Source organism: Odocoileus virginianus, chromosome 28 (genome assembly GCF_023699985.2).
Source record: "Odocoileus virginianus isolate 20LAN1187 ecotype Illinois chromosome 28, Ovbor_1.2, whole genome shotgun sequence".
Lineage (NCBI taxonomy): Eukaryota > Metazoa > Chordata > Mammalia > Artiodactyla > Cervidae > Odocoileus > Odocoileus virginianus.
This window is the reverse complement of record NC_069701.1, coordinates 34,043,988-34,069,313: the sequence shown is the minus strand read 5'-3', so window position 1 is coordinate 34,069,313 and position 25,326 is coordinate 34,043,988. Positions and strand designations below refer to the sequence as shown.

The window sequence follows — 25,326 nt, the reverse complement described above, 5'->3', positions numbered from 1 at the left end:
GCCGGGTGACAGCCAGCTCACCCACTAAATAATTCCTTCAGGGTGAGCTAGTGGGGGCTTGTTTGTTTCTCCCCTCCTCAGTTCTGCATGGGGTCCTCAGTTCTGCATGGGGTCCTCAGTTCTGCATGGGGGCCCGTTTAGAGACGGCATAACCAGTGAGAGGCTCAACTGTCTGCTGGTGTAGGTGGCCAGCTGGTCGGGTGAAGTTTAAGGGCAGAGCCTCAATCCACTGATCCCTTCTGCAAACATTTACCCAGCATCAACTATGGGCTGGGCACTGTCCTGGGCCCTAAGGGTACAGAATGAGGCACCATTATGACCCTTAAGGCATTGCTTGGAAAACACAGATGTGTAGATAATTAAACCATACATTGCATGGCAGATGCTGCAAGACTCCAATGTAAACTGTTGGTGACACTGAAAACTTTCTCAGAGGCAGGGTCATTCATAATGGGTTTTGATGGATGAATAGGAGTTTTCCAGATAGGAGGCTGGTGTTGAAGAGAGCTGACTCAGGTTCAGGGACTTCTTTGAGCCTTCAACATTTCCAGTACACTTGTCTGCATGCATTTCACCAAAACAGATGCCAAAGGTCACCTAGGGAATTCCCTGGAAGTCCAGTGGTTAGGACTCCATGCTTTCACTGGTAAGGACCTGGGGTCCAATTCCTGGTTAGGGAACTAAGATCCCATAAACTGCATGGTGAGGCAAAAACAGTCACTTGAACAGGTGCCTGGGGTACTCCAAAGTGAGCAAGACACAGCCCATGGCCCCCCTTGATATGGGCCCCCTCTCAAGAATTCAGAAGCTGGAGTCTCAAGGGACAAAGAATTTCCTCCTCGAGTGCACCTGTTCCTATCAGAGGCAACTCTGTGCTTCTTGCATCTTTGGTGGAAGGCACTAGAATCCTGCAGAACTCTTCCTCTCCCTTCATCTTCTCCACCAGCTGAGCCAAGATCTTAAGTATTCTCTCTCCTTCCTGCTCACACCCTGGTTCAGGATCGCATCTCCTGAGGCCTCCAGGCTGGCCCACACCCCCGGCCCTCCCAGGTCAGCTATCAGCTCTTCCTCCTACTAAGCCTCCCAAAGCCCAGTGACTGTCAGGCTTCAGACCTTCCTCTGGCTCCCCAGTATCTTCCATCTTGTCCCAGCGCCTTGCCCTGGCCCTCCGCTCTGGCCTGAGGTTCTTTTCCAGCCCGGAACACTCCAGCTGTTCCATCAGGCCCTTTCACGGGCATTTGTTCAATGATTGATTCGCTTAACAAATATTTAATCGAGTGCCTACTACAGTATGCCAGAAATGGTGTTAGACGCTGGGATCCGGTGGTGGCTGAGGACAAAGATGCCTTCCTGGAAATTCTAGCCTACTGGGAAAGCCAGACTCAAGGAAACATAAATCTCTAGTGCAGCCTGTGATAAGTGCTGCGAAAGGAATGGGCTAGTGTATAAAACAGGAGATCCGAGCCCCTCTGGGACGTTGGGAAAGAAAGCTGAGACCTGACGGGAGAGGATAGGCTGAGACACGGCGTGGTGGGGCCAGGGCAAGAAAAGCCAGGGTGGCTGGAGCCCAGTCATTGAGTGAAGAGCGGTCGTGAGGTGAGCTGGGAGAGGACAGCGGGCCAAATTATAGAAGGACTTGAAGCCGTGGCAGGGCACCCGGCTTTTATCCTAAGTGCACTGGGAGCCATTGAAAGGCTTTAAGCCGGAGAGTATCATGATGTGATTTCTATTTTTAAAAGCTCACTCTGGCTGCTGTGTTGAGAATGGGCTCTAGGAGAAAGCTCACGAGCAGGGAGGGCTGTTTGGAGACTCTTGTGACTGTCTGGGCAAGAGGTGACAGTGGCTTGGACGGGAAGGTGGCAGTGGAGACCGGGATGCTGCTGATCTGTTGAGGAAGGACGGAAGGACAGAAGGACGGAAGGATGGGTTGATGCATTCGCGGGAGGCTAGGGCGAAAACGCAGAGTCCTGAGACAGGTGTCTGGTGCTGTTTCTCCACGTTTGCCATTTCCCTCTGTCCTGTGTCCTCCTGGGTCTTGCTTTCTGGCAGCTCTGGCCATCTCAGGCAGGGCCACATGCCCAGGCTTGTCTCAGGATGATTGGCAGCGGCAGGACTGCCCAGAAGGCAAGGGGGGCCACTGCCCGGCTGCCAGGATGCACTCGTGATGAACGAGTGAATGAATGGTCTGCTCCTGATTAGCTGTGGGTCTTTGGGCCGATAATGTAAGCCATCTGAGCATCAGTCTCCTCATCTGTAAAATGGACACGATACCATCTACCACACAGAACTGTCCAGGGAGACAGAGGAGACGGTCCCTGCTGACACTCAGGGAGGTCTGAGTGCACATGTTCCTGCCCCAGAGCGCTGCCCCGCCTGGGCTCCCTGTGGCCGCTCCGCCCTGCTCCTCACCTGCACTGTCTGCCCCCAGGTTTCCCCTACGAGAAGGTGGTGCAGAGGGTCCTCTACCTCCAGGTCCTGGACTATGACCGCTTCAGCCGCAACGACCCCATCGGGGAGGTGTCCATCCCCCTCAACAAGGTGGACCTGACCCAGATGCAGACCTTCTGGAAGGATCTGAAGCCATGCAGCGATGGGAGTGTAAGGCCCTACCTGCAGGTCCCTGGCTGGGGAGCTAACAGACCAGGTCCTGGTTGTTGTTCAGCTCAGTTCGGAGTCATGTATGACTCTTTATAACCCCATGGCCTCCAGCCCGCCACTCTTCCCTGTCCTTCACTATCTCCCAGAGTTTGCTGAAACTCATGTCCATTGAGTCTGTGATGCTTTGCGACCTCATGGACTGTAGCCCACCAGGCTGTCCATGGAATTCCCCGGGCAAGAATACTGGAGTGGGTTGCCATTCCCTTCTCCAGGGAACCTTCCCCACCCAGAGATTGAACCTACGCTTCCTGTCTTGCATTGCAGGGGGGTTCTTTACCATCTGAGCCACCGGGGAAGTCCAGATGGGGTCCTAGTCCCTCCTCAATGGAAGGGAATCAGGAAGGTTGTGGGCAGGGTGGGTCGGTGGGGCCTGGCAGACCCGAGTTCCCACCAGCTGTCTCAAGGCCAGTGCCAGTGCTCAGCACCTGGGGAGCCTGGGCAGTGATAGAGAGCCTGGGGAGCAGGGCCCAGAACTGCCAGATGAAGGGAAACCAGCTATGCAGCTGTGACGGGGGGGTGGGTAAGCACCCAGGTGCAAGGGGAGGGGTCCCCTGGTCCCCACGGCCCTCTTGTTCTCCCTCTCAGGGGAGCCGAGGCGAGCTGCTCCTGTCTCTCTGCTACAACCCCTCTGCCAACTCCATCATCGTGAACATCATCAAAGCCCGGAACCTCAAAGCCATGGACATCGGGGGCACGTCAGGTGCTGGCGCCTCTCACAGCCAGGGGCGGACGGGCCAGGGGGCTTCTGGTGCACACGAGTCATGCTGGATGTGAACAGCAGGGTCCTGGCTGTGGGCTTCACCCCCGACCCCCAGGCCCCACCTCCAGTCCCCACGCCTTTACGCTAGAGCCCTGGTGGCCGCTTTTGGAGTACCCCCAGGGTCAGCATCATCTTGAACTCTGCCCTGCTCAGGATCGGGAAGAAAGTGAACACGATGGTGGGGGGGACTTGGGTTCTAGCCCCAGCTCCGACACGTCTTATCTGTGACCTCGAGTGAGACCTGGGCCTCTCAGTCTTCCCGTTTGTGTCCCCAGAAGGGCGCTAGGCAATGGCCACAGTCCCTGGCAGCTCCTCCATCTGCTGATGCCCCCGGTCCCCCCACCCCGCTTCATCCTTGGGCTTTCCTCACCCCGCAGGGAAAGTGCACAGCCCTTCCTGCCCGAGCTTCCCCTCTCCACTCTGACCCTTCCCCCTGGTGTCCCCCAGACCCCTACGTGAAGGTGTGGCTGATGTACAAGGACAAGCGGGTGGAGAAGAAGAAGACGGTGACGATGAAGAGGAACCTTAACCCCATCTTCAACGAGTCCTTTGCCTTCGACATCCCCACGGAGAAGCTGAGGGAGACGACCATCATTATCACTGTCATGGACAAGGACAAGCTCAGCCGCAACGACGTCATTGGCAAGGTAGGAGGGGGAGCGCCTGGCAAGGGTGTGTCCTTAAAAGGAGCTGCCGGGGGTAGTGAGTGAGCGCAGGGCTGGACAGCAGGAGGGAGAGGGGGTCGGTCTCTCTGTTTTCATCTGAAAAGGAGAGGATTGGTCGAGATTTGCCCCTCAGCGTCCTCCCATGGGTCCATCAGTTCAGGACAGACCACTGGAGGAGCAGGGAAAGAAGGAAATGATAGGGAAAAGTGTCCTGGGTTCCCCAAAGAGGGTTTTCTGGGCAGGACCCTCTGACAGTGTAAATCAGTGTCGCCCTGGGTTCTGCCTGCAGAGGGTGAGCAGCCTGGGGCTTGCGTTGAGAGCTGTAGTCAGGCTCCGAAGACCTGGCTTCGGTTCCTCCCTCCTCTGCTCTTCCACAGCTGTAGGACCTTGCCTCTCTGAGCCTCAGTGTTCTCGTTTGCAAAATGGAGCTTTGCAGGGTATTGGAAGAACCGCCTGAGGCATGTGGACATTCCCCTTGCAGAAACTGACCTCTCTTTATCATATACTAACAGAAAGTCCATGCCTGGCCTTGAGTTTTTCCAGGATGCAATTCTGTACCGTAAACCCATCTCTCTTCTACTTTGAAATGTCTATTCCGTTGTTTGGCTATGGCTTAGTGTTGGGAGTGTGGGCTTGAGAGTCATCCTCCCTGGATCCAGGGCCCTGTTCTACCTCTTGACAGTCATAACGTTTATGAGCCTCATTTTTTTTCTTGAAATGAGAGTAAGACAAACCTAGCCTCACAGGGTGCTGGGAGGATTAAATAACACAGTCAAGATGCTTAACACAGCACATAGAACATGTATGTTAGCTATTATCGTAATGAAGGTTATTACTGAAAAGTTCCCAGTTAGGGCACGGGTGTCCAATCAGGCATGGAGATTTGACCAGGAACAGTGCAGGAAGTTGGTTGATCAGGTAGGTATGGGGAAGGGAAGATGCCAGGAGCAAGTGAGGGAAGAACGTGGGTCACCCAGGGGGATGGCCCAGTATGAGGGAAATGGGAAGTGGCCTGGGCACCCACAGGGAAGGGGGCCGAGGTGGAGGCACCCCTCAGACAGACAGGAATGGAGAACCTAGCTACTGGAGGTGGGAAGGAAGCAGCTGGCCCAAAGAGGTGAGCTGGCCCCAAAGAGGCGAGCTGGCCCTGCCGGCCATCCAGCAAGGCCCAGGGAGTATGTATGACTTGCTGACCTGTGGTCTCAGGTGGGACGGGTGCCCAGGACAGCATCGCCCACATCCCAGTGGGACCACGAATGCTGAGCCCTTCCTTCACCAGCTTAGTCTTTTCTCAAGCTTAGCCTTTTGGAGTTGGGTGAGTCCTACCTTCTGCTGGCTGAACCGAGATAAAGGTGGATTTGTTCTTCCTTTGGCCCAGGTAGCTTAGGGAGCCCTATGCTCTGAGCTAACCACCAGTCACAAGGCTGAGCTTAGCCAGGGGACCACACACACAGCCCCCCTGAGGCTGTGAAGCTTCTAACATGGAGGCAGGTAGGATTAGGTTGATAGTATAAAGTCCACAGGGTCTCCAAGACTCAGACACATCTGAGTGACTGAACAACAACAAATGAATCCCCAAAGACCTAGATTTAAATCCCTCTGCATCACTCATAAATCCTGTGACTATGGGTCAGTTTCTCCATCTGTAAAATGGAGATAATCACATACCTGCCTCACCGGGAAGGATTTGATGATCTGTGTATGCAAAGTCCCTAGCTCAGTGCCTGGCAGGTAGTAAGTGCCTATGAAGTGTGGGAGTGTTTGTTAGACATTGCCCAGCAGGTAGGTGGGGGAAGGGCGTGGGAGAATCCTGCCTCCATCCGCATCCATCTCCCACCACAAAACTGGCTGGGAGTTTAATTCGAAAAGGCCAGGCACACCCAGGCTCCCAAGGGAAAGCATAATAAGGAAGATAGGTCAGGCTGGTGGGGTGGGGTGGGTGGGAAAGAAGGGACCTCTGTAGAGTAGGTTGTCACTGCAGGCAGAGACCCCCTTGGTCCCCACGATCACAAGCTAGGGTGTCACTGTGGACATGGTGTGTCACCACCAGTGGGGGAAGGGGCAGGGCCTCAGAGGGTGCCACTAACGCCTCCTCTTCCATCTCTCCCCAGATCTACCTGTCCTGGAAGAGTGGGCCCGGGGAGGTGAAACACTGGAAGGACATGATTGCCCGGCCCCGGCAGCCTGTGGCCCAGTGGCACCAGCTGAAGGCCTGAATGGGGCCAAGGGAGCCCCAGGGGGCCAAGGGCCCGGGTCCCCATCATGCCCTCACCACTTTATGCACAAGGCCCGGCTTGGCCCGCCCCCAACCACGGGTGAGGGAAGGATCCCGAGGGCTCGGCCAGGGAGAGGTCCCAGGAACCAGTCGGGCCCTGCTTCTAGGGAGCACCAGCCCCATTCCCCACCGGTCCAGCTCTGGGGGAGGGGCTCTGGGAGCCATTTTCCTGCTTTGCCCCTTTCCTTCCTGACTTGCTGATACTCAAGAAGCGGGGAGGTGAGCTTGAGAGCCAGAGGGCAGATCCCTCCAGAGGCCCGCCAGGTGGGCACGGTCCCCCCGTTTTCTTTAAGGCAGCGCCTGGAGTGGAGGAAGGCCGCCCCCTCCCCCGCCCCCAACGTGGGCCCAGGAGAGGGGAGGCAAGGCGTTTGGCCCCGGCCTGGCCTGACCGAGAGAGAGGCCTGTTCCAGGGCAGTTTCAGGAGCCGGCTGGGCCCTGAATGCCGAGGATAGTATATAGCCTGCTCCGGGGGTCCTGGAGCCTCAGCCCTGTGTACTTGTGTTGTATCCACCGTGCGTGTGTAATGTGTGTGTGTGCGCGTGCACATGTGGGGGTGGCAGCACGCGCTCCCTGTGTCCCTGGGGCCCACGTGCTGAAGACAATGCAGAGAGGACAGGGTTATGACCCGAGGCGGGCTGGAGGCTTGAGAAGTCAAGGCGCAGAGCTAGGGAGTGGGAGAGGAGAGGCAAGTGAGGAGGGGATGAGGTGAGGCAGGGATGGAGGAAGAGGGGGTTGGGGAAGAGGGGCAGAGAGGAGCTGGGCTGCGACCCGGGCTCTGTCCTTCTCCTCCCGCCTACCCAGAGCTCTCCACCAGCTCCCTCCCCAACAATGTCATCTCTTGAGCATCTGTTCATGCCTTTTAGGCACCCACTGTGTATATCACATTCCACCTCTGCTCCTTTCTGCCTCAGGGGTCCCAAGTCTCCACTAGCTCTCTTCTCTAACATCCCCATCCAAAGACACCCTCCCACGTCCCAGTTGTCACATCCCAGCCACACTAGCAGCCCTCACCACGCCTTCCAGCGTCCTTCCCCTTCCTCCTCTCTGTCTGCAGACCTCCCTGCCACACACATCCCCGCTCTCCTCCATCCCACCCCACGCCCCCACCCCCGCTCAGAGACCTTCCCTTTCATTCCACCGTGGCCTCTGTTCTTGCATCACCTGAACAGCTCCAGGGCTGTCCTCCCACCTTTCCCACCGCCCCTGGTCCCTCAGAGCAGCTCCTTCTACCCCTCGGTTCAGGCAGAGGAAGCAGAGAGCATTCCCAGATTCTGTGAGTTTTGAGGTTGCCCTCCTCCCCCACAAAGAAGCTGTGGTTTCCCTGCCTCCGCGGCTGCAGAGACCAGAACTGGCAGCCCCACGGAGAGAGAAGATTTCAGGATGATCCCTGCTTAAGCCCCCTCATCCCCACGTGTGTCCGGGTGTTGATACAAGAGAGCTGGCGACCGCCTTCGAATCCCGGGGTTCGCGCGCTTGCGCCTGACATTCCCAGAAGATGCCGCCAGGTGGCGCCCGCACACCACGGTCTGTGGACGAGGCCTAGGACCACGGCTCTACCCCAAAATGGGTCTGACACCCCAGGAAAGGAGACTCTGGAAAAGGTCCCCCATTTCGCACTGCAAAAGCATGGGCAGTTGGGAACCATGTTCCTTAAGTAGACTTCCCTTTGAGCTGAGCGTTCTGCTCACATTTTTGCCCATATCAAAAGTTTCTTACATAAACTCTCACGCCTTCGGCCCTACCCTTGACCCCAAGGATCTGGAGGAATATCATACAAAGTAAGTGAATCATTTTGTAGAGTGAAGAGTGCTAACGTAAAGCAAGTAGTCACACACATTCCTTGTAAATCCCAATTTTTCTATATTGTAGCTTTGCTTAAAATGGGGGTCTGCCCTCATGGCACGGCCCTTATCGGGCAGGCCGGGGGAACCAACCCCCAGCGGGGAGGGAGGGCAGCGGCTCCGGAGACAGTGGAAGCGAAGAAAAGTTGCTGTTGGAAGCTCTGGGAAGCGGAGGGGCTCTGCCAGCCTCCATCCCGCCCTCAAATCCTGTGCCCCTGCACCCCGAGGCCGGTGGGAGAGCAAGCCCCGCCCCGGGTCCCCTTGCCTACGACAGAGCTCTCGGGAATTGGACCAACTAGCACTGAGCGGGCGGGGCAACTGGGTCCCCGTTTTCCGAGCCCCGCCCACGAAGCTCTTAGCCAATCACATGCAGAGAGCATCACCGGGCCCTGCCTATTCCAAACCTGACCGCACCCAGGGTCGCGCAGCCATGAACCCCGCCTGGGGTACTCCAACCCCGACGTGCAGCCTGAGCTCTGGGGCGCGAGGGAGGGGTGGCAAGCGGCGGGCCAAGGGCAAGGTGGGCTAGCAAGGGAAGAGGCGGGAGGTATGGGTGAGGGCGGGGGAGGTCTAAGGCTTTAGGGAACAGAGAAAGGGGGAAGTTGAGGGTGGAGGGAGGGCACTGCCCTGTCACCATCCTAGGACCTTGGACAGATCACCCACACTCCCGGGGCCTCAGTTTCCCCATCTGTAAAATGATGGTAATAATACTTCACCTACCTCATGGGGGAGGTTGTAAGGCCGCCGTCACCTGACCTGGGGGTGGAGGCAGGAGGATTCTGAAGGTGCTACCCGCGAGCAAAGTATTATTACCGCAACCTGAAGGCAAGGCCCGCCTGCCCCTCCCGCACAGAGCCTCCAGAGATAGCTGAGGCCGGCCCGGGCCCACCTATCTCTTCTCCACTGTGTCCCTCCTCCCTTCTTGAGCGTCATCCACCATCTTTGTGGGCACCCTAGAGTTAGTCGTTATCTTGTTCAGGTATCCTTTCTTGTGACCATCACCCCACGTAACTGCTGTATAAATTCCACCTGCCCCAGGACCCCGCACCTGCCCACCGGCGCTAGACGCCAGGGAAGGGACCAGGAAAACAGCCACACAAAAAGCCAAGGGGAGTCCCCAGAGTCCCCAGTCCTGCTGGGGCCCCAGGGGTGGGGATTGGTGGTTTCTGTTTGTATTGTGTTTGAGTCCTTGAGCGCAAGTGTTTTATAAAAAACAAAACAAAACAAAAAAAACTACAACAAAAACCCACCGTCACAAAAAAAAAAAAAAAAAAAAAATTGCAGCGAAGAGAAATGAAGAAAAACTGAAGAAAAAAGGGGGGGAAAAAAACATACAAAATTTTTCCACCACATGCACCCTCTAAGCCAGCAAGATTTCCTCTTTGCAAAATCATATTTTTGTGGGGATGGGCCCTGCTTTTTGTGGCAAGGCCCATTCTAATTAATAAAGGATCGTGAAAAAGTAGGGCCTTGGCTGTTTCCTCCGTGGGTCCTAGCCTCCGCTATCTCCCAGGGGAAGAGGAAGTGGGGGATGGGGATGGGGAGCCTGGGGCCAAGTCTCCCCTCACCTGTCACCTTTGGGATTCGGCTTCACTTGATGAGGCCCTTCTAGCCTATCTCCAGGTTGGGAGTATGAACCCACCAGCTACCCAGAAAGCCAGGAAGCAGCCATACCCCCTGGATCAAGCCTAAAGCGAGGCTTATTGGGAGTGGAGTCTCCTTAGGGCTTACAGGGTGCCCCTCTAGTTCACCCAGCCCAACACCCCCTCCCCACAGTTCCCAGGGGACCCTCACCACCCTCCATGCCAGGTGAGACAAACCAAAGGGAGACTCTTCGCCTCCCCCACCACCAACGTGAACTCCGACAGGGCCACTGTGGTTTCAGACCAATGTGTCCTCTCTGTGTTCCCTGTGGAGTTCTGGGTCTGTTGCCTGGACCGGAGCCTTCTCTCCACCCTTTTCTGGTTTCATCCTTTAGGATTAGAGAAGTCTCAACTCAAAAGCGCCCAAGGCAAGTCCCAGCCTGAGGACCTGGGAAGCTGGGCCCCAGTAGACACAGAGGCCCCGGGGCAAGCTGTTTCCTTCCTCCTGGTCTGAGTTCCCTCCATCCACAGAAGAGCAATAACCATCCCTGCCCTTTCTCCTTCCCTCCTGCACACAGCCCAGGGGAAACTGAGGCTTGGCAGCTCTCCAGGTGCTTTCAGAAGGAAAGTGCTACACCTTTTATGGGCACACAGGCAAGGAGAGCCCTCCATTGTCGTGTGTCCACCCGCTGGCCCCTGCCCACTCCTACTAGAGGGGTCACCTCATCTCTTGCTCCCCCGCACCTGGGGCTGGCAGCTTTCTCCTCACTCTGCACTAGTACTCCCACCTGAAGCTGCCCACCCTCTCCCCTTCTGTCCCATAGTGACAATACGGTTTAAATGTCTCTGGTTCAGAGGTTGGAGGGAGCCCTAGGGTCAGGTAAGTAAGCCTCACAAGCAGTTCTTGCCAGGACTTCTGCTCGATCTGGAAAAACTAGGCTAAAAAGCAGGACAGCTCGGCCCAGCAGAGGTGACAGCCCCTTGCCGTGGGCTCCAAGCCTCCCTCCTCCTGCATTTCTGTCTTTCTCCTGCCTTCACTTTGTGGGGTTTCTCTTCATCCCTGCCTGCAGAGGCTCCCCCATCCTTCCCTGTGCCTGGGACTGCTGCCCTCTGGTCTCTTTCTCCTGCAAGTCCCTCTTGGATTCCGCTGCTTTCTGGAAGGCCGTCTCAGGCCACGTCCCGCTCTCCTCTCCCTCCCCAACAAAGACAGCCAGAAGGACAAGACTTGAACACGCTGTATGCCCCCTCCATGGCTCCCTGCCCACCTGTCTCCCTTGAAGATGCTCCGCTCCCCGTGTCTGTGTCCTGTGTGTTTGTGCTGTGTCACCTTTAGATTGTGAGCCCCACCCCCGGGGCAGGGACCCCTGTCTGAATACATGTTCTGCGTGGCACACTCGGGTGTGCTAATAAATGTCCATTCTGAGAACAAGAGTGCCCCGGTGTCTGAAGGAAGCTTTGGGGCGAAGGCTGAGCAAGCCCATGTGATGGCACTAAAGCAAGGGAGGTGCTTGTGGGCAGGGCCCCCAGTTTCTGAGCACCCTGTTCTCCTGCTTTCTGAAGCGGGAAGAGGGGGATGGTGGTAATGAATCCAGGAAGACATCCAGTCTCTGCTGCTCTGCCGGCTGGGAGGGCTGGCTGTTGGGGGGCTCCGAGAGGGAGAGAGACTATGATTCCCACACCCAGACCTGACCACCAGCCACAGGCAGGTAGCATCTGCCGTGGCTCGGACTGAGCACTGGGTTAGGAGGCCTAACATCCATTTATGGGCAAGTCACTTACCTCCCTGGGCCTGCTCCTTGCCCTGTTGCTGCCTCTGCTCTTGTCTCATCACCATCCCCACAGCCTGCCTCTGCCCTGCATCCCTAGCACTAACACAACTCTTCCAGGGCTTCCCTGCCCTGCTCGCCCACGATCCACCCACCCCTGACTGTACCCCCAACAATGTGGGGAACCAGTGACCTGGCCATTGTTACAAGTGCCCTTATAAAAATCATCTCCCTTTCTCCCTGCTCCTCCAAGACCAAATGAGAAGTCACAGGCAGCTGGGGGTGGGGAGCAGGTGGGCCGGGGGGAGGGACCACCGGCTCTGATGGAGCTTCAACAGGGCGAACGTGGCACCTGAGGGTCTCTGGGAGGGACACAGTCTGCAGCCAAACTCCAGGTTCCTTTTCTTCCTTAAGGAGGCAGCCTCTAGTCTTCCCCAATCTCTCCCAAGCTGATTCCTTCAGGTCCATCCCTGGCGTCCTCCTGATCCGCAGGCCCAGCCCAGTAGCCAGTGAGCCGCTGGGCCAAGCCTGACCTTTGGGCCTCATATGACAGTATCCCTGTTGCCATGGTGATGGTGGCTTGGCAGCATCTTCTCATGGGACATGGGCCTCTAGGTTTGAGGTTTTACAATTTTCTCTCTTTTTTAAAAAAACTATTTAACCTTTTTTCCCTCCCCCTTAACAATGAGGAAAGAAAGTAATGACTGAGTTTAAAAAAAAAAAAAAAGACTAAAAGGAAGAAACAGAGAGAGGAAAATGGAGCCAGGGAGACGGAAGGAGGGAAGAATAGTCACAGATGGGGAGGAACAGGGTCAGTACCAGTGAAAGAATAGAGAAAGGTCAGCCCAGCCTGAGATTCAAAAATATATTAAGAGTCAGGAACGAAGCTGGAGAAGACCGGGGAGGGGAGGCTGGGGGTGGGTGGGGGGCAGTGGCCAGGTGGCAGAAAGAAACAGCCAGACGGAAGAGCAGTCTCGAGCAGCCAAAGCCATTTGTGACTGAAGACAAGCTCTCCTGCCCCAGACAGGACACAACAGTTGGCTGGGGCCACTGTGACGCAGAGCTGGGGCACATGGACGAAGGGCAGTGCCAGGGGCAGCCCAGAGTCCCCACAGCAACAGGCCCCAGTGCTCCCAGGGCTTATAAATAAACAGGCATGTGGGAAACGCACATTCTTTCTCCAAGAAATATAATTTATGTTTACAGCCAGTTTTCTTTTTTTTTTTTTTTTTCTCTCTTCCTAAAGAAAACACCACCATGTGGGGCCCCCGCCCCAGACAGTGTCCCTGAGTGGCCCTGGCCCTGGGCCTTCCTCCCATTATTGCTCAGGTGGGAAAGATCTGACCCTGGGAACTACAGAGCAAAGCCTCATTCCTCACCCGCTGGAGGCTGTCCTGGTGACGGAGAGGAGGCACACAGGGCTCGTCCCCTGCCCCGCGCCCTGCCAGCCACCCTGACGCTGCCCTTTTAAGGGAATGGAGAGTCCAGGCGGTGGCTACCCAGGAGCAGCCGCCCAGAGCAGAGAGCCTCTCTCTGGGTGCAGGAGGCCCCGGAGGCACAGTGGCTTCTTTTCAAACCCGACAGCTGGAAGGCTCAGGCCGTGGGGAAGGGAGGGCCTGTTCTCTTTGCAGCAAGATTCCGGACACAAGCTGGGAGACGAGAACAGAATAAAAGGCAGGGGCAGAGACCTGGCCTTCTGGCTGCACCCCCACCCCCACCCCTTCCCCACACAAAATTTAGGAAGCCTGGAGAGGGAGGTATGTACCATGAGCCCCGGTGGAGGGGCCAGGGCAGCTGTGGTGTTTCATCCCCAACCCCCAGCTCCCACACCTGTCTGTCCTGGGCACAGGCTCCAGCTCCAAGCCCCCAGCCTGTGCGCTAGGCCTTCTGTTCGAACTTCTGCCTCATGCAGGCATGTGGTCCACCCCAGAGGTAGCGGCTCCTGCGCCAGAAAGGGCGGACCTAGAAGATCCAAACTCTGGGCGGAGGTGGGGGCCCTGGGCATCCAGACTCAGCCGAGGAGATGATTCTGTGGTCAGTGGTGACCCTGGTTCCAGGAAGAAGCTGGTGCTTTCATTGTGTTGTCAGTGACTCTATCAGGGGCCAGACTGAGCTATGGATGGAGGGAGCTGGGACTTCTTGGCCTGACTACCTCCCAGGGACCAGCTGCGAGGCAGTTTTCTCATCACCCTGGAATGTCTGAAGATGGCACCCAGGCCTGCCTGTCCCTATCAGTGTACCCAAACTGACCCCTCCTCTGCCCCCAAGTAGGGACCCACCGTTCCCATGAACCTTCCCGGAACCCCTCCTCCCAGACTGGCCGAAGCACAGGCTCAGGTGCCCAGTCCAGGAGCTGCTTCCAGGGCGCGGAGGCTGTCCCCGGGGGCCCGCAGAGCCCGGGAGCTACCGCCCCCTATGAGCAGGTCTTCTTCTTCCTCATCCTCAAAGGCCCGCGCTGGGCGCCGGGGCGGCGGCCGGGGCGTGGGTTCGTCCCGCTCAGCCATGCGCTCGACGGCGCCCTCGCCCACAAGGAAGACCGTGTCGGCCACGCGTGGGGGGCCAGTGACCGGGTTGTGGTCGTAGGAGAAGACGCGCAGGGCGCGCAGCGGGTGCAGGTCTGGGAAACCGCCCAGGCGGTTGCGGTCTAGGTCGAGGATGTGCAGGCGGCCCATGCGCAACAACGCGGGCGGGAATTCCTCGAAGCGGTTGCCGTAGAGCCAGAGGCCGCGCAGGCCCGTCATGCGCGGCAGCTCCGCGGGCAGCGCGCGCAACCGGTTGTCGCCCATCTGCAGCGACTGCAGCGCCACCAGGCGCAACAACGGCCGCGGAAAGCGCCGCAGGAAGTTGCCCTCGATCCAGAGGCAGCGCAGGCTCTGCAGCTGCGCGAAGTCGGCGGGCAGCGCCAGCAGCCGGTTGCTGCCCAGGTAGAGGCGCGTGAGGCGCGGCAGGCGACAGAGACCGTCGGGCAGGCGCTCGAGTTTGTTGAAGTCAAGCGCCAGGATGCGCAGCTCGCGCAGCTCCTCGATCTCCTCCGGCAGCTCGCGCAGCCCCGTGCCGCTCACGTACAGCTTCTGCAGGCGGCTCAGCGCGCACACGGCGCTGGGCAGCCGCCGCAGCCGTCTCCCGCTCAGCTCCAGCTGCTGCTCGCCGTTGCGCAGTTGCTCCTCGGCGTCCGACGGCAGCTCGTCCGGCGTAGACTCGGCGATGCCCATGGTCACCAGCCCCGGGCGGGGCCGCCGCCGCCGCCGCCGCCCGGCATCGCCCCGCCCTGGCGGCCCCCAGGCCTCCTAGACGGGGCCGAGGCCGCGCTGGCTCCGGGGCCCCCCGCCCCGGCCTGTCCCTGCTCCGGGAGGGGGGCCGTGCCGGGCGGGGAGGAGGCGCCCCTCTGGGGCCCCACCGCAGCGCGCCGCGCTCGGCCGCCCGCCCTCGGGCCTCCGCCGCTCCCTCGGCTGGAGGCCGACTGGTTCGGGTTAGCGCGGATTCTCAGCTTGGAGACCCGTCGCCCTGGCAACCCCCGACGCGCGCGCAGCTGCCAATGAAGTGGAAGGAGTGCGGGGCGGGGCCAAGGTGCAGCTGAATTAGGTCCTGGAGTCCCGGCCCACCGCCCGCTTTCCCACCCGTCGGGCCCCGGAGACAGCACTAACCCAGGAACCCAAGAACCCCGCAAGCCTGGCGCCGTGCCAACACAAGCCCGACGACTGACGCTGTCTACGCTTCCAGCCACAGCGAGCCGTTTGGTGTGCAGTTTGTAGGCGCCCAGAGCTCCAAGTCCAAGAAGGAAGCAAGGACTGAGGAAATGCCGGAACGCGACCCAGGACTCTGGACAAGTTGGCTCTCCAGGAGGGACTGAGAGGAGAGCTCAATGCCCGCCGTTCTTGTCCAGCGGCGTGCGTCCAGTCTTCCCGCTAGGGTCACGTTAGGGGAGTAACTCAGAACAGTGCTCTTTCTGGGCTTTTTCTGGGTGGGTCACAACTGAGGATCTGGCGGGGACCCAAGCTTGGCTCCGTCCCCTTCCCCGCCGGGTACACCCTCTGCGCGCTGCAGGTTCCCGGTTAGTGCACTCACCCCTTCTCCTGCCGAGTTCCTCCACCTGTGCTCAAGGTCAGTGGGTGACTGCAGTGGACAGAGGACTGGAGCACACGAGCGCCTTTGAGCATCACCAACGGTGACCACACTCGTTCTGTAACGCTTCCTCTTGCACATGCTCTCACCAGCAGCCTTTTTGCCCCTGACTTCTCCCCTCCTACTCCAAGCCCTCCTGCTAGAGCTGCCAGCAGAAACACTCCCTCTGGTTTATTGCCAGCCTCTCATGTGCCCAGCACTGTACTAAAAGCATTGCGTTGAATCCTTGCCACAAACCTATGAGGTAGGTACCCTCACTGCCCTGATTTTAAAGATGGAGAAACTGAGGCTCAGAGAGGTTTGACATGAGTGGGTGACTTGCCCAAGGCTTCCCTGGTGGCTCAGCCGTAAAGAATTCGCCTGCAATGCAGGAGATGCAGGAGACACAGCTTCCATCCCTAGGTCAGGAAGATCCCCTGGAGAAGGGCATGGCAACCCACTCCAGTATTCTTGCCTGGGAAATCCCATGGACAGAGGAGCCTGGTGGGCTACAGTCTGTAGCGTCACACAGAGTCAGACACGACTGAAGTGACTTAGCATGCGCTCATGCACGGGTGACTTGTCCAAGGTCACCCCGCTGGCTAGTGGCTGGGATTTGAAACCAGGCAGGAGACGTCCCTGGCTGTCCAGTGGTTAAGGCTGGCGCTTCCATCGCAGGGGGCATGGGTTCCATTCCTCGTTGGGGAATTAAGATCCCGCATGCCTCACTGCTTGGCCAAAAATAATAATAAATAAAAATAAAACCAGGCAGACTGCCTCTCCAACTTGTGTTCTTAACCATGTGTGTGTGTGTGTGTTCAGCCATGTCCGACTCTTTGTGACCCTATGGACTGTAGCCCGCCAGGCTCCTCTGTCCATGGGACTTCCCAGGCAAGAATACTGGAGTGGGTTGCCATTTCCTTCTCCAGGGGATCTTCCCAACCCAAGGGTCGAACCTACGTCTCTTACATCTCCTTCACTGGCAGGCAGGTTCTTTACCACTAGCGCCACTTGGGAAGCCCCTCTTAGTACTTATGGGATTAAGAATGCCTTTGTCATCAGAATTAGAGGCTCTGCCGTGAGAAAATTCATGGTCAGAAGTGGAGTCGTTTCCATTTATTGGAATAGTCTTAACCATGTACCACTCCAATAAATGGAAATGACTCCACTTCTGACCATGAATTTTCTCATGGCAAAGCCTCTAATTCTGATGGTTATTAATCCCATAAGAAAGATGAGGAAAGTGGCCCCAGAGGGATTAGGCAACTTGCTGAAGGTCGCAGAGTGATGAGAGAGTACAGCCAGGGAGTCAAGTCTGCAGGCGCCAGACCTCCTCCATCCTGCCTTCCCATCTTGGCTGGTGTGATCGTGGGTTGATAATCAGCAGGGGGACTTTCTGATGGTCCAGTGGCTAAGACTCCATGCTTCCAATGGAGGGAGCACAGTTTCCATCCCTGGTCTGGGAACTAGATCCCACATGCCACAACTATGAGTTTGCATGCTGCACCTAAGACCTGGCACAGCCAAGTTAAAAAAAAAAAAAAAAAGATAATTGGCCGATGGGACAGACCTCTTGCCCTTTGACCCATCCCCATTTTTTTCCCCACTACAGGCAGGGCAGAAGGCCAGTCCAAGGGCAGATAGCAGTGGCCGATGCAAGAAGATTATGAAAACCACAACCCCTGAAATGTAAGCTGGGCGGGGCAGGCACGCTTGTCTCCTTCCCTGCTGGCACAGGGTCTGGCGCATAGTAGTGGTTCAATGAAAATTGTCAACATTTTAGAAGATGAAGGCAAACTTTACATACCGTGAAATGCCTAGGCCATAAGTATACAGTCTGGTGAGTTCTGACAAATGTAAACATCAAAGAATATTTCCATCACTCAGAGTTCCCTCCCACCTGCCTCTTCCAGATAATCCCCACCTCCCAGAGGCAACGGTGATCCTGACCTCCATCATCATGGATCAGGTCTGCCTGCTCTTGAATTCCATACAAATGGAATTATTCCGTGTGTACTTTTTTTTTTTTTTTTTGCTCCTGGCATCTTTTGCTCAGATGCTTGATATCTATGTGTTGGATAAAGGAACCAGAGGGCAGAGCAATAGCAGTTGTAATCAGGCGAGGGATGTCACAGGGCGAACAGGTGCTGGGGAACACAGGGCAGGTATTGCTCTGAGCCAGGAGCTAGCCTCGGATCACTGCCCTGGAATGAAGACTAGCAAGATGCGAGCTGAGGGAGAGGAACCAGGCAGAGGATAAGTGGGGCGCAGACACCAGATCTGGGATGGAGGAGGATTCTGAGCCCCAGGCAGCGGGATTTCAAGCTCCTTCTGGATCTCCCCTAAGCCCCTAACCAACTCTCTCTCTTCTACTCATTTGGGAGAACTTCCAGGAAGAGCTGACACCTCAGAGACCAGGAAAACCCAGCCAGGCAGCTGGGACAAGAAAGAGCGCCTCCCCATCCCATCCCACCTCCTACTGCCACCCCCACCCCCGCCAACAGTTTCCCCAAGGGAACATGTGCTGTGGAGGAGGGAGCCCAGCCAGCCCCCCTCACCACATGCTCGGGGCTGGCGCTGCAGCACCCGGCAGCCCTCTTGGGCTCTGCCAGCACGGCGGGACCCCCGAGCCCCTGCCACCCCAGCCCCAGCCTTGGCAGAGCTTCCTGGGCTCAAGGGTACAGGGGACCAGCCCTCTCCTTTGTCTCTCTCTCGCTCTTGGTAGATGCTGTACCTTCGCCTCCTACCAGGCCCTTCTCAGTGGGGAAAGGTAAAATGTACTGTCGTTCCGGGCCCACGCAGGCTGGCAGCGGGGCAATCGTGTTGATGAATCACGCTGGCGCTGCGGGCGCCCAGTCCTTGTCGAGGCGTCACTAATGAATTAGCTTCACCCCCAGCACGGGGCCTCTCAGCCTTTCCCCACTCCCTGGAAAGGCAGGAAAGTGAAACCTGGGAGCCAGGAGGGGCTCTGACAGCTCCAGGAATTCACCCAGACCCCGGCCAGCCCCTCTGCCCACACGGGCTGGAAAAATGTCCAAAGGCCCCTCAGGCCCGCTGAAACAGCCTCTCCATTCCTAGTCAGGAGCTAGAACTGTCCTGCCTGCCTCCAAATCCGTATTCTTTTTTTTTTTTTTAAGAAATTTTTGAAATACAGAAAACGTACAGAGCTTTCTGTGATAAACACCCCTGTGCCCAGAATCCAGTGCTAACTGTTGCTCACATTGTGTCACACTTGCTTTGTATCTAGTTTCTTTTAAATAAAAGGAAAACAACAGCACACGTAGAAGTCTCCTTTGTCGCCCCTCTTGTGCCCCCATGAGCACCCCAGCCTCCTGCCCCACTGACCCTGCCTCGACCCCTCTGGTTCCCACCCCCACCCAACCCCCTGTCCCAACCCCCCACCTCCCCCTCACCTCCCACTCCCCATCTTTGGAGCCAGGACCTCTGTGGCTTCTGGGACTTGAATAAGATCAAGGAATGTTGGCATCATCTGTTCTTAGAAAGCAAGGCTTTGAGCCTATTAGAGCTAACCATGATATGCCAGCCCCGGGAGGGTGCTTGGTACATCAGGAGATCACAGGTTCTGTTACAAAGCCAGGGACCCTCACCCCAGGAAAGTCCATGGAGGCAGGAACTAAACCTACAATTCTCCATCGCCTGAGGGCCTAGTCCAACTCCCTCATTTGGCCAAAAAGAAAAGTGACAATGTCCTTTGTACCATGGCCCACTCCCTTTACCTGTACCAGCCAGAACTTGAGTCCTCACCATCATTCAGGTATTCATTCAACAACAATGAAGCCCCTGCCCATATGCCCAGACACTGGGGATGGCTATGCATGTGAACCTCAGAGACAAAAAAAAAGCAAAAAACAAACCCCGCCTTTTTGGAACTTGCATTCCTATGAGTGGAGATAATCAACAAACTGCATTTAAATATGTCAGGCAATGGCCAAGTTATATAGGAGCTAAAATAAGAACAGAGGACTGAGGACCCCAGTTAAAACACAGTGGCCAGGGACTTCCCTGGTGGTCCAATGGTTAAGAATTCACCTTCCAGTGCAGGGGATGTGGGTTTGATCCCTGGTCAGGAAATTAAGATTTCACATACGTCGGAGCAACTAATCCCAGATGCAGATTCTCTCTAGAAGCCCGGACTCTCCAAAGAAGAGCCTTCGAACCTGCAATGAAAGACTCCACAGGTTGCAATGAAGACCCAATGCAGCCGTACATAAACACACAAATAGATAAATATCAAAGTGAAAAACAGAAATAAAAAGTAAAAACAGAGTGACCAGGGAGGCCTCGTCAGCAGGATGGCATTTGAGCAAAGACAGGAAGAAGGAGGAACAAACGAAGCAGACAGATGTCTGAGGAAAATAGGTTCCAGGCAGAGGGGATAGCAGTGCCAAGTCCCCAGGGCAGGGGTGTGCCTGGGCATTCTGGAGCCACAGAATGCCCGCAGAGGAAGGTAGGGGTGGCTCAGCAACAGATGAGGACAGAGAGGAAGGTACAGGACAGACCATGGAGGGCTTGTGGCCTCCTGTGAAGGCTTTGGCTTTGACCTCAGGTGAGAGCTCCCTGGGGGACTTTGAGCAGAGGAGTGACATGATTTGACACACATATTCACAGGATCCCTTTGGCTGCAGCTTCAAGAAAGATGTGTGTGGCCTGTGTGGGGTTGAGGGAGGAGACGGGGGAGGAGTTTGTGCTGCTCACACCCCTCCCATCCCGGTTCTTGGCCACAGAAATGATGATGGTTACCATTTACTGAGCACCTCCGGGTTTTCTGATTTACCTTTCTTCACACCTTGGCCAGGCAGGTACTAGATCCCCCTGTCCTACAGATGAGGAACACAGATTCAGAGAAGTTACGTAGCTTGATCAAGGTCACACGGCTGGTCAAGGGCAAAGGCAGGATTCCAACCCAATCCATCTTACTGCGAGCCAGGCCTCCTCCCACTGTATCTTGTTGCCCCTCTTGGCTGTGGAAAATCAGAAGTACCACCAGGACGCCCAGATGCTTGCTCCCACCCTGCCAACAGCAGAAAAACTTCCAGGATTGCCCTATTTGGAGATCTTGATTCCAGACACTGGGGTTCAGTGTTTGCCCAACTGGGGGTGTCCTAGAACCCATAGTGCTAGTCTCAGTGCAGTTCAGTTGCTCAGTCGTGTCTGACTCTTTGTGACCCTATGAGCGGCAGCACGCGAGGCTTCCCTGTCCATCACCAACTCCTGCATCACCATCAAGTCAGTGATGCCATCCAAACATCTCATCCCCTGTCATCCCCTTCTCTTCCTAGAAGTCTAGGAACCCCAAAACAAGCTGGAGAGGCCCAAGCAAAGAGGCCCGTAGGGCTGTGATCTGGGCTCAGGGTTTGCCTATTAGCAAATTCCAGGTAGTCTCTGGCCCCTCACTGACCCAAAACCTTTCTCTAGACACACAAGACTCACAAGGCTAGCCCAGCCTCGGTCTCTGAGCATCTGCTCCCCAGGGTCCCTGGAAACTGGAGCCTAGACATACCTTAGAGGATCATTTTCGCCTGAAACCAAAGCTCTGAGAGTGACCCGCCTGGTCTGTTGAAAGCTGAGAGTGTCATTTTCCATTCAGTAGCCACTCCCACCTCCACAAACCCTCTTCATCTCTCCCAGGGAGCAACATGGCCAAGAGAGTGAGGCTGACTAACTGACTGGGGCCTGGCCTCCACACTGTGGATGGAAATTTGACCAAAGTAATGGTTCTAGTAGGTTCCACATTCCAAAATGACTTCTGAGCACTTCCTTCCGAAATAGGCCACAGTGGTCACAGCTGACTGCTGCCCATATGTTAGTACCTTCCTAGATCTGTGGCCAAGTGTAGGTCCAATCTTCTGCTCCAAGACTATAACCTCAGGTCCCAACCTTGACCACCAAGGACCAGCCTGTCCCGGTCCCCCCTCCCTGTGGTGGGGGCTGATGAGGGTCACCAACTTCTGTTTCTCCCCACTTCTTCCTGAGTTCTCAGGCTGATGGGGCAGGGCCCTGGGATGATCCCTGAGCCAATGGATGTTGGCAGAAGTGATACATGCCACCTCCCTACACAATCCTCCTCTCTTATTTTCTGCAGTGTCAATGGTGGAAAGGAATTGGATCCCCGAGTCACCACTTGGAGATGCACTCTCTGACTCACGTTAGACTGTGAAACAAATGAGGAATGAATTTTTAATATGTTTAGCCTTTTAGAGGTATAGGCTCTTTGTTACAGAAGTCACCTGGTGTAACACACTTCCTCTCAGTTTCTCAAATGCACCAGCTTCTTTCTACCCCAGGAGCTTTGCACATGCTGGTTCATCTTCTTCCCATTCTCCTTGCCTCGCACTGCTTACCCTTAAAATTTCAGCTGAAACCTCCCACTCTCAAAGAATCTTTCTAGATCCTTCAGAACACAGGAGTCAAGCCCCGATGTTACAGATTCTTCACTTCCCACATTTCTCCTTCAAAGTACTTATTCCAATTATAATTAAATAAATAATTAACTGTGCATTAGTTAAAGTCTGTTTCTTCCCTGGTGGCTCAGAAGGTAAAGAATCTGCCTCAGTGCAGGAGACTTGGGTTCAATCCCTGGGTTGGGAAGATCCCCTAGAGAAGGGAATGGCAACCCACTCCAGTATTCTTGCCTGAAGAATTCCATGGACAGAGGAGCCTGGCAGGCTACAGTCCATGGAGTCGCAAAGAGTCGCAAGCGACTGAGTGACTTTCACTCTCACTTTCCTCTGTACTCAAGATATAAGATCCATGAAGGTGGAGACCTTGTTCATGGATGTTCCATGATACTCAGCCCTGTGCCTGCTGCATTGTACCTACTGAATGAACATGTGCTGAATGAATGGATGGGAAGTGTCCCTCCCACTGTGGGAAGTGACCCACAGGATCCCTGGGGTCATCTGTCCTGACTTGAACTACTCACCCTCTCAGAACCTCAGTTCTCACATCTGGAGAAAGTCCCAAACCATGGAGGAATTGGGGGTAGGGAAGAAGGGGGAGGAGGGCAGCTAGGGATAGCTAGGTTACTTGCACCAGGCATAAAATTTAAGGGGGCACCAAAAAACTCAGTAAACATGAGAAATAATAGTTTAAGGCAATAAAAGCAGGGTCATAGCCAGTGCTGTGATCCATACTGGATCATGAATCAAAAGGAAAAGTCAGTGATACGAATCCTTTGTTTAAATTTCCCTACTGTGTTCCTCATGAGGTTTTATGCATTAATTTTGATTTTTTTGAATTACGGCATTAAACTAATATTTATCTGCATTCCTTGGTTCGGCGGCACTTCTTTAAATCTTCTGCCCAAAGAAGGGCCTCACTCACCTCGCCCTAGTCCCAGACCTGGAATCCTCCTCTCCTGGAAGGATCGTGTGTCAGCGAGATAACGCAGGAGCTGGGTATTATCTTAAGATAGCAACTGATGCTCCTCTGGAGGCAATTTCCTTATATCCCTTCCCCTCCATTCAGATGCTAAATTGGCTTCTCAAATTCCTCTCTCCAAAGGAACCTCAGAACAAAGAGTCAAATCCTTGGCTTTAAGTTGCAAAAGAGGCTTTGAAACGCAGAGCAGTTTCTAAGAGAGAAATATTTTTTGTTAAGTCAAAAAGCTAGGCTTTGAACTTGGAGAGCCGGGAGCTGATTCTGTAAGCCCTGGAGCGAGGAAGCGTGTGTCATCACAGAAGTCAAGATCCCACCCAACAGGGGATGAAGGCTCAACAGGTAGGTGGGAGAGAAGGTGGGGGGAGGGGGTGTTGTGCAGAGCCGCACTCCTAAACAGGATGCTGGCCCGGGCTGAGCCTGAGGGTGCCACGAAAAGATCCCAGAGGTAAAGAATCCGCCTGCCAATACAGGGGATTCTGGTTCGATCCCCGGTCCAGGAAGATCCCACGTGCCATGGATAAACTAAGCCCACGTGCCACAACTTCAGAGCCTGCGTTCTGGAGCTCTTGCTCCACAATAAGAGAAGCTGCCGCAGTGAGAAGCCCCTGCTTGCAGCAACTAGAGAAAAGCCCATGCAGCAACAAAGACTCAGCACAGCCAAAAACAAATAAATAAATTATATACACATATAAAGGTCCCAAGTGTGTTTGGGGAATACCAGGGCATAGGGGACCAGTACTTCTCTTACCAGGTGTGTCCTGAGGATATAACAGCTCCTCCCACCCTGCCTGTATGGAGAAGCCTAGGTAGAAATGGAAGTGATCTGGACCCCTGTGTCCTGAGGGGGAGCATCCTGAAGTTTATGCACCCCCAAGGAGGACTTGGTGTGTCAGAGAGCAGGTTGATGGACCTGGAGGTGCTGAGTGTGTGGTCCAGGTAAGGCAGCTAAAGGACTGGTTGTGCGACCCTGGCAACCATAGGCCAGAGTGTTGAAGAAGGAATTCATAGGGCCAGGACTCTATCTCAGGCCTATCTGTGCTGATCCTGCTCGGCTGCCTCTCCAGTAAACTCTGAACTCTCTGCTTAGGGCCTGTGGGAATGACACTGGAAGGATAAGAGCCCCTCCAGACAGGGGAATCTTGAAGATCACATCCAGGTTACTCATTGCCTAAGAGGAAACATACCGTAATCACCCCTGTCTCCGGAGAGGTCATAAACATTTTCCGTATCTATCAGGATGTAATCACAGGCTTATCGATTATTAACTGGTTGGAACGTGACCACAAGCTTATTGATTATTAACTATTTGGAATGTAACCGCGGGCTTATTGATTATTGACTGTTTGAACACATAACACATGAATGATGGGGTTATTGTAGTTGTATTTACCCTACCTTTGTTTATGCAAGTCTCAAGGGAATTGGGGTGGTGGGTTTGGACACGTACACATGGGGTATAAAAGATTTTCACAAATGCTGGTCGGGGTCCTTGGCTAAGAGGAGACTCTGTCTTGGGCCCACTGGTGTAAACTGCACTCCACTATCTGCATTGTCCTTCTGAGTGAGTTTGTTTCCCAGAAAGCATGGCTATAACAGTGTCACTCTTGTTTCCAGGCCGATGCAGGCAGGACAGGTGTGGATGACCAAAGCCCACTTCACATCTCGGGGGAGTCAACACGGACAGATGCCTCTCCCCTGGCAGCAGACTCCAGGCAAGTATACACCCTCCGGGGGAAGGAGATGAAAGAACAGGAGCAGATTCTGACCAGACTGGCTTCTCAGATGGACAGTGTTGCCAGCTCCACACTGGCACTTGCCATCTACTGGCTTCCCAGCTGACCCAGTGGTAAAGAATTCACCTGCCAAGCAGGAGACTTGGGTTCCATCTCTGGGTCAGGAAGATCCCCTGGAAAAGGAAATGGCAACCCACTCCAGTATTCTTGCCTGGGAAATTCCATGGACAGAGGAGCATGTCGGGCTACAGTCCATGGGGTTGCAAAGAGTCAGATGCGAATTAGCAATTAAACAGCAGCGGCAATAGCAGCATCTCCCTCGACGAGGATTACACGATGAGCTGGTGCAGCTGCTGACCTTAAACACCCCCTGGAAGGAGTTCAGGGTGAAGATCAAGAATGAGGCACTCTGTGCTCCTGCAAAAACTGGCAGAACACGTCCTCAGACAGTTAAATATTTTCAAGAAAAAGGTTTTTTGAGTCCACTTCTTGCATCTCCTTGTACCTAGAAAAGCACTAAAATCCTTCATGGTGATGTCTGCT

The 25,326-nt window shown here is 55.3% G+C and overlaps 2 protein-coding genes across 9 annotated transcripts in view; one reads left to right on the top strand and one right to left on the bottom strand.

Moving 5' to 3' along the window:
* Positions 1–9,664, top strand: part of SYT7 (synaptotagmin 7) — a 63,534-nt gene extending 53,870 nt beyond the window's left edge. For all 8 annotated transcript variants that reach the window (XM_020916861.2, XM_070457455.1, XM_070457457.1 and 5 more), the window contains 4 exons: positions 2,429–2,598; positions 3,244–3,358; positions 3,866–4,065; positions 6,195–9,664. In XM_020916861.2, the coding sequence (XP_020772520.2) occupies positions 2,429–2,598; positions 3,244–3,358; positions 3,866–4,065; positions 6,195–6,299 (590 nt within the window). In that variant the 3' untranslated portion in view covers positions 6,300–9,664. The remainder of the gene's footprint in view (positions 1–2,428; positions 2,599–3,243; positions 3,359–3,865; positions 4,066–6,194) is intronic.
* A 3,025-nt stretch (positions 9,665–12,689) lies between these two features.
* Positions 12,690–15,033, bottom strand: LRRC10B (leucine rich repeat containing 10B). Its single transcript, XM_070457452.1, has 2 exons — positions 13,379–15,033; positions 12,690–13,197 (listed from the first exon to the last, which is right to left on the bottom strand). Exon 1 carries the CDS (start codon positions 14,758–14,760, stop codon positions 13,882–13,884), a length of 879 nt encoding a protein of 292 aa, XP_070313553.1. The 5' UTR covers positions 14,761–15,033; the 3' UTR covers positions 12,690–13,197; positions 13,379–13,881.
* Between the last annotated feature and the right edge of the window lie 10,293 nt (positions 15,034–25,326).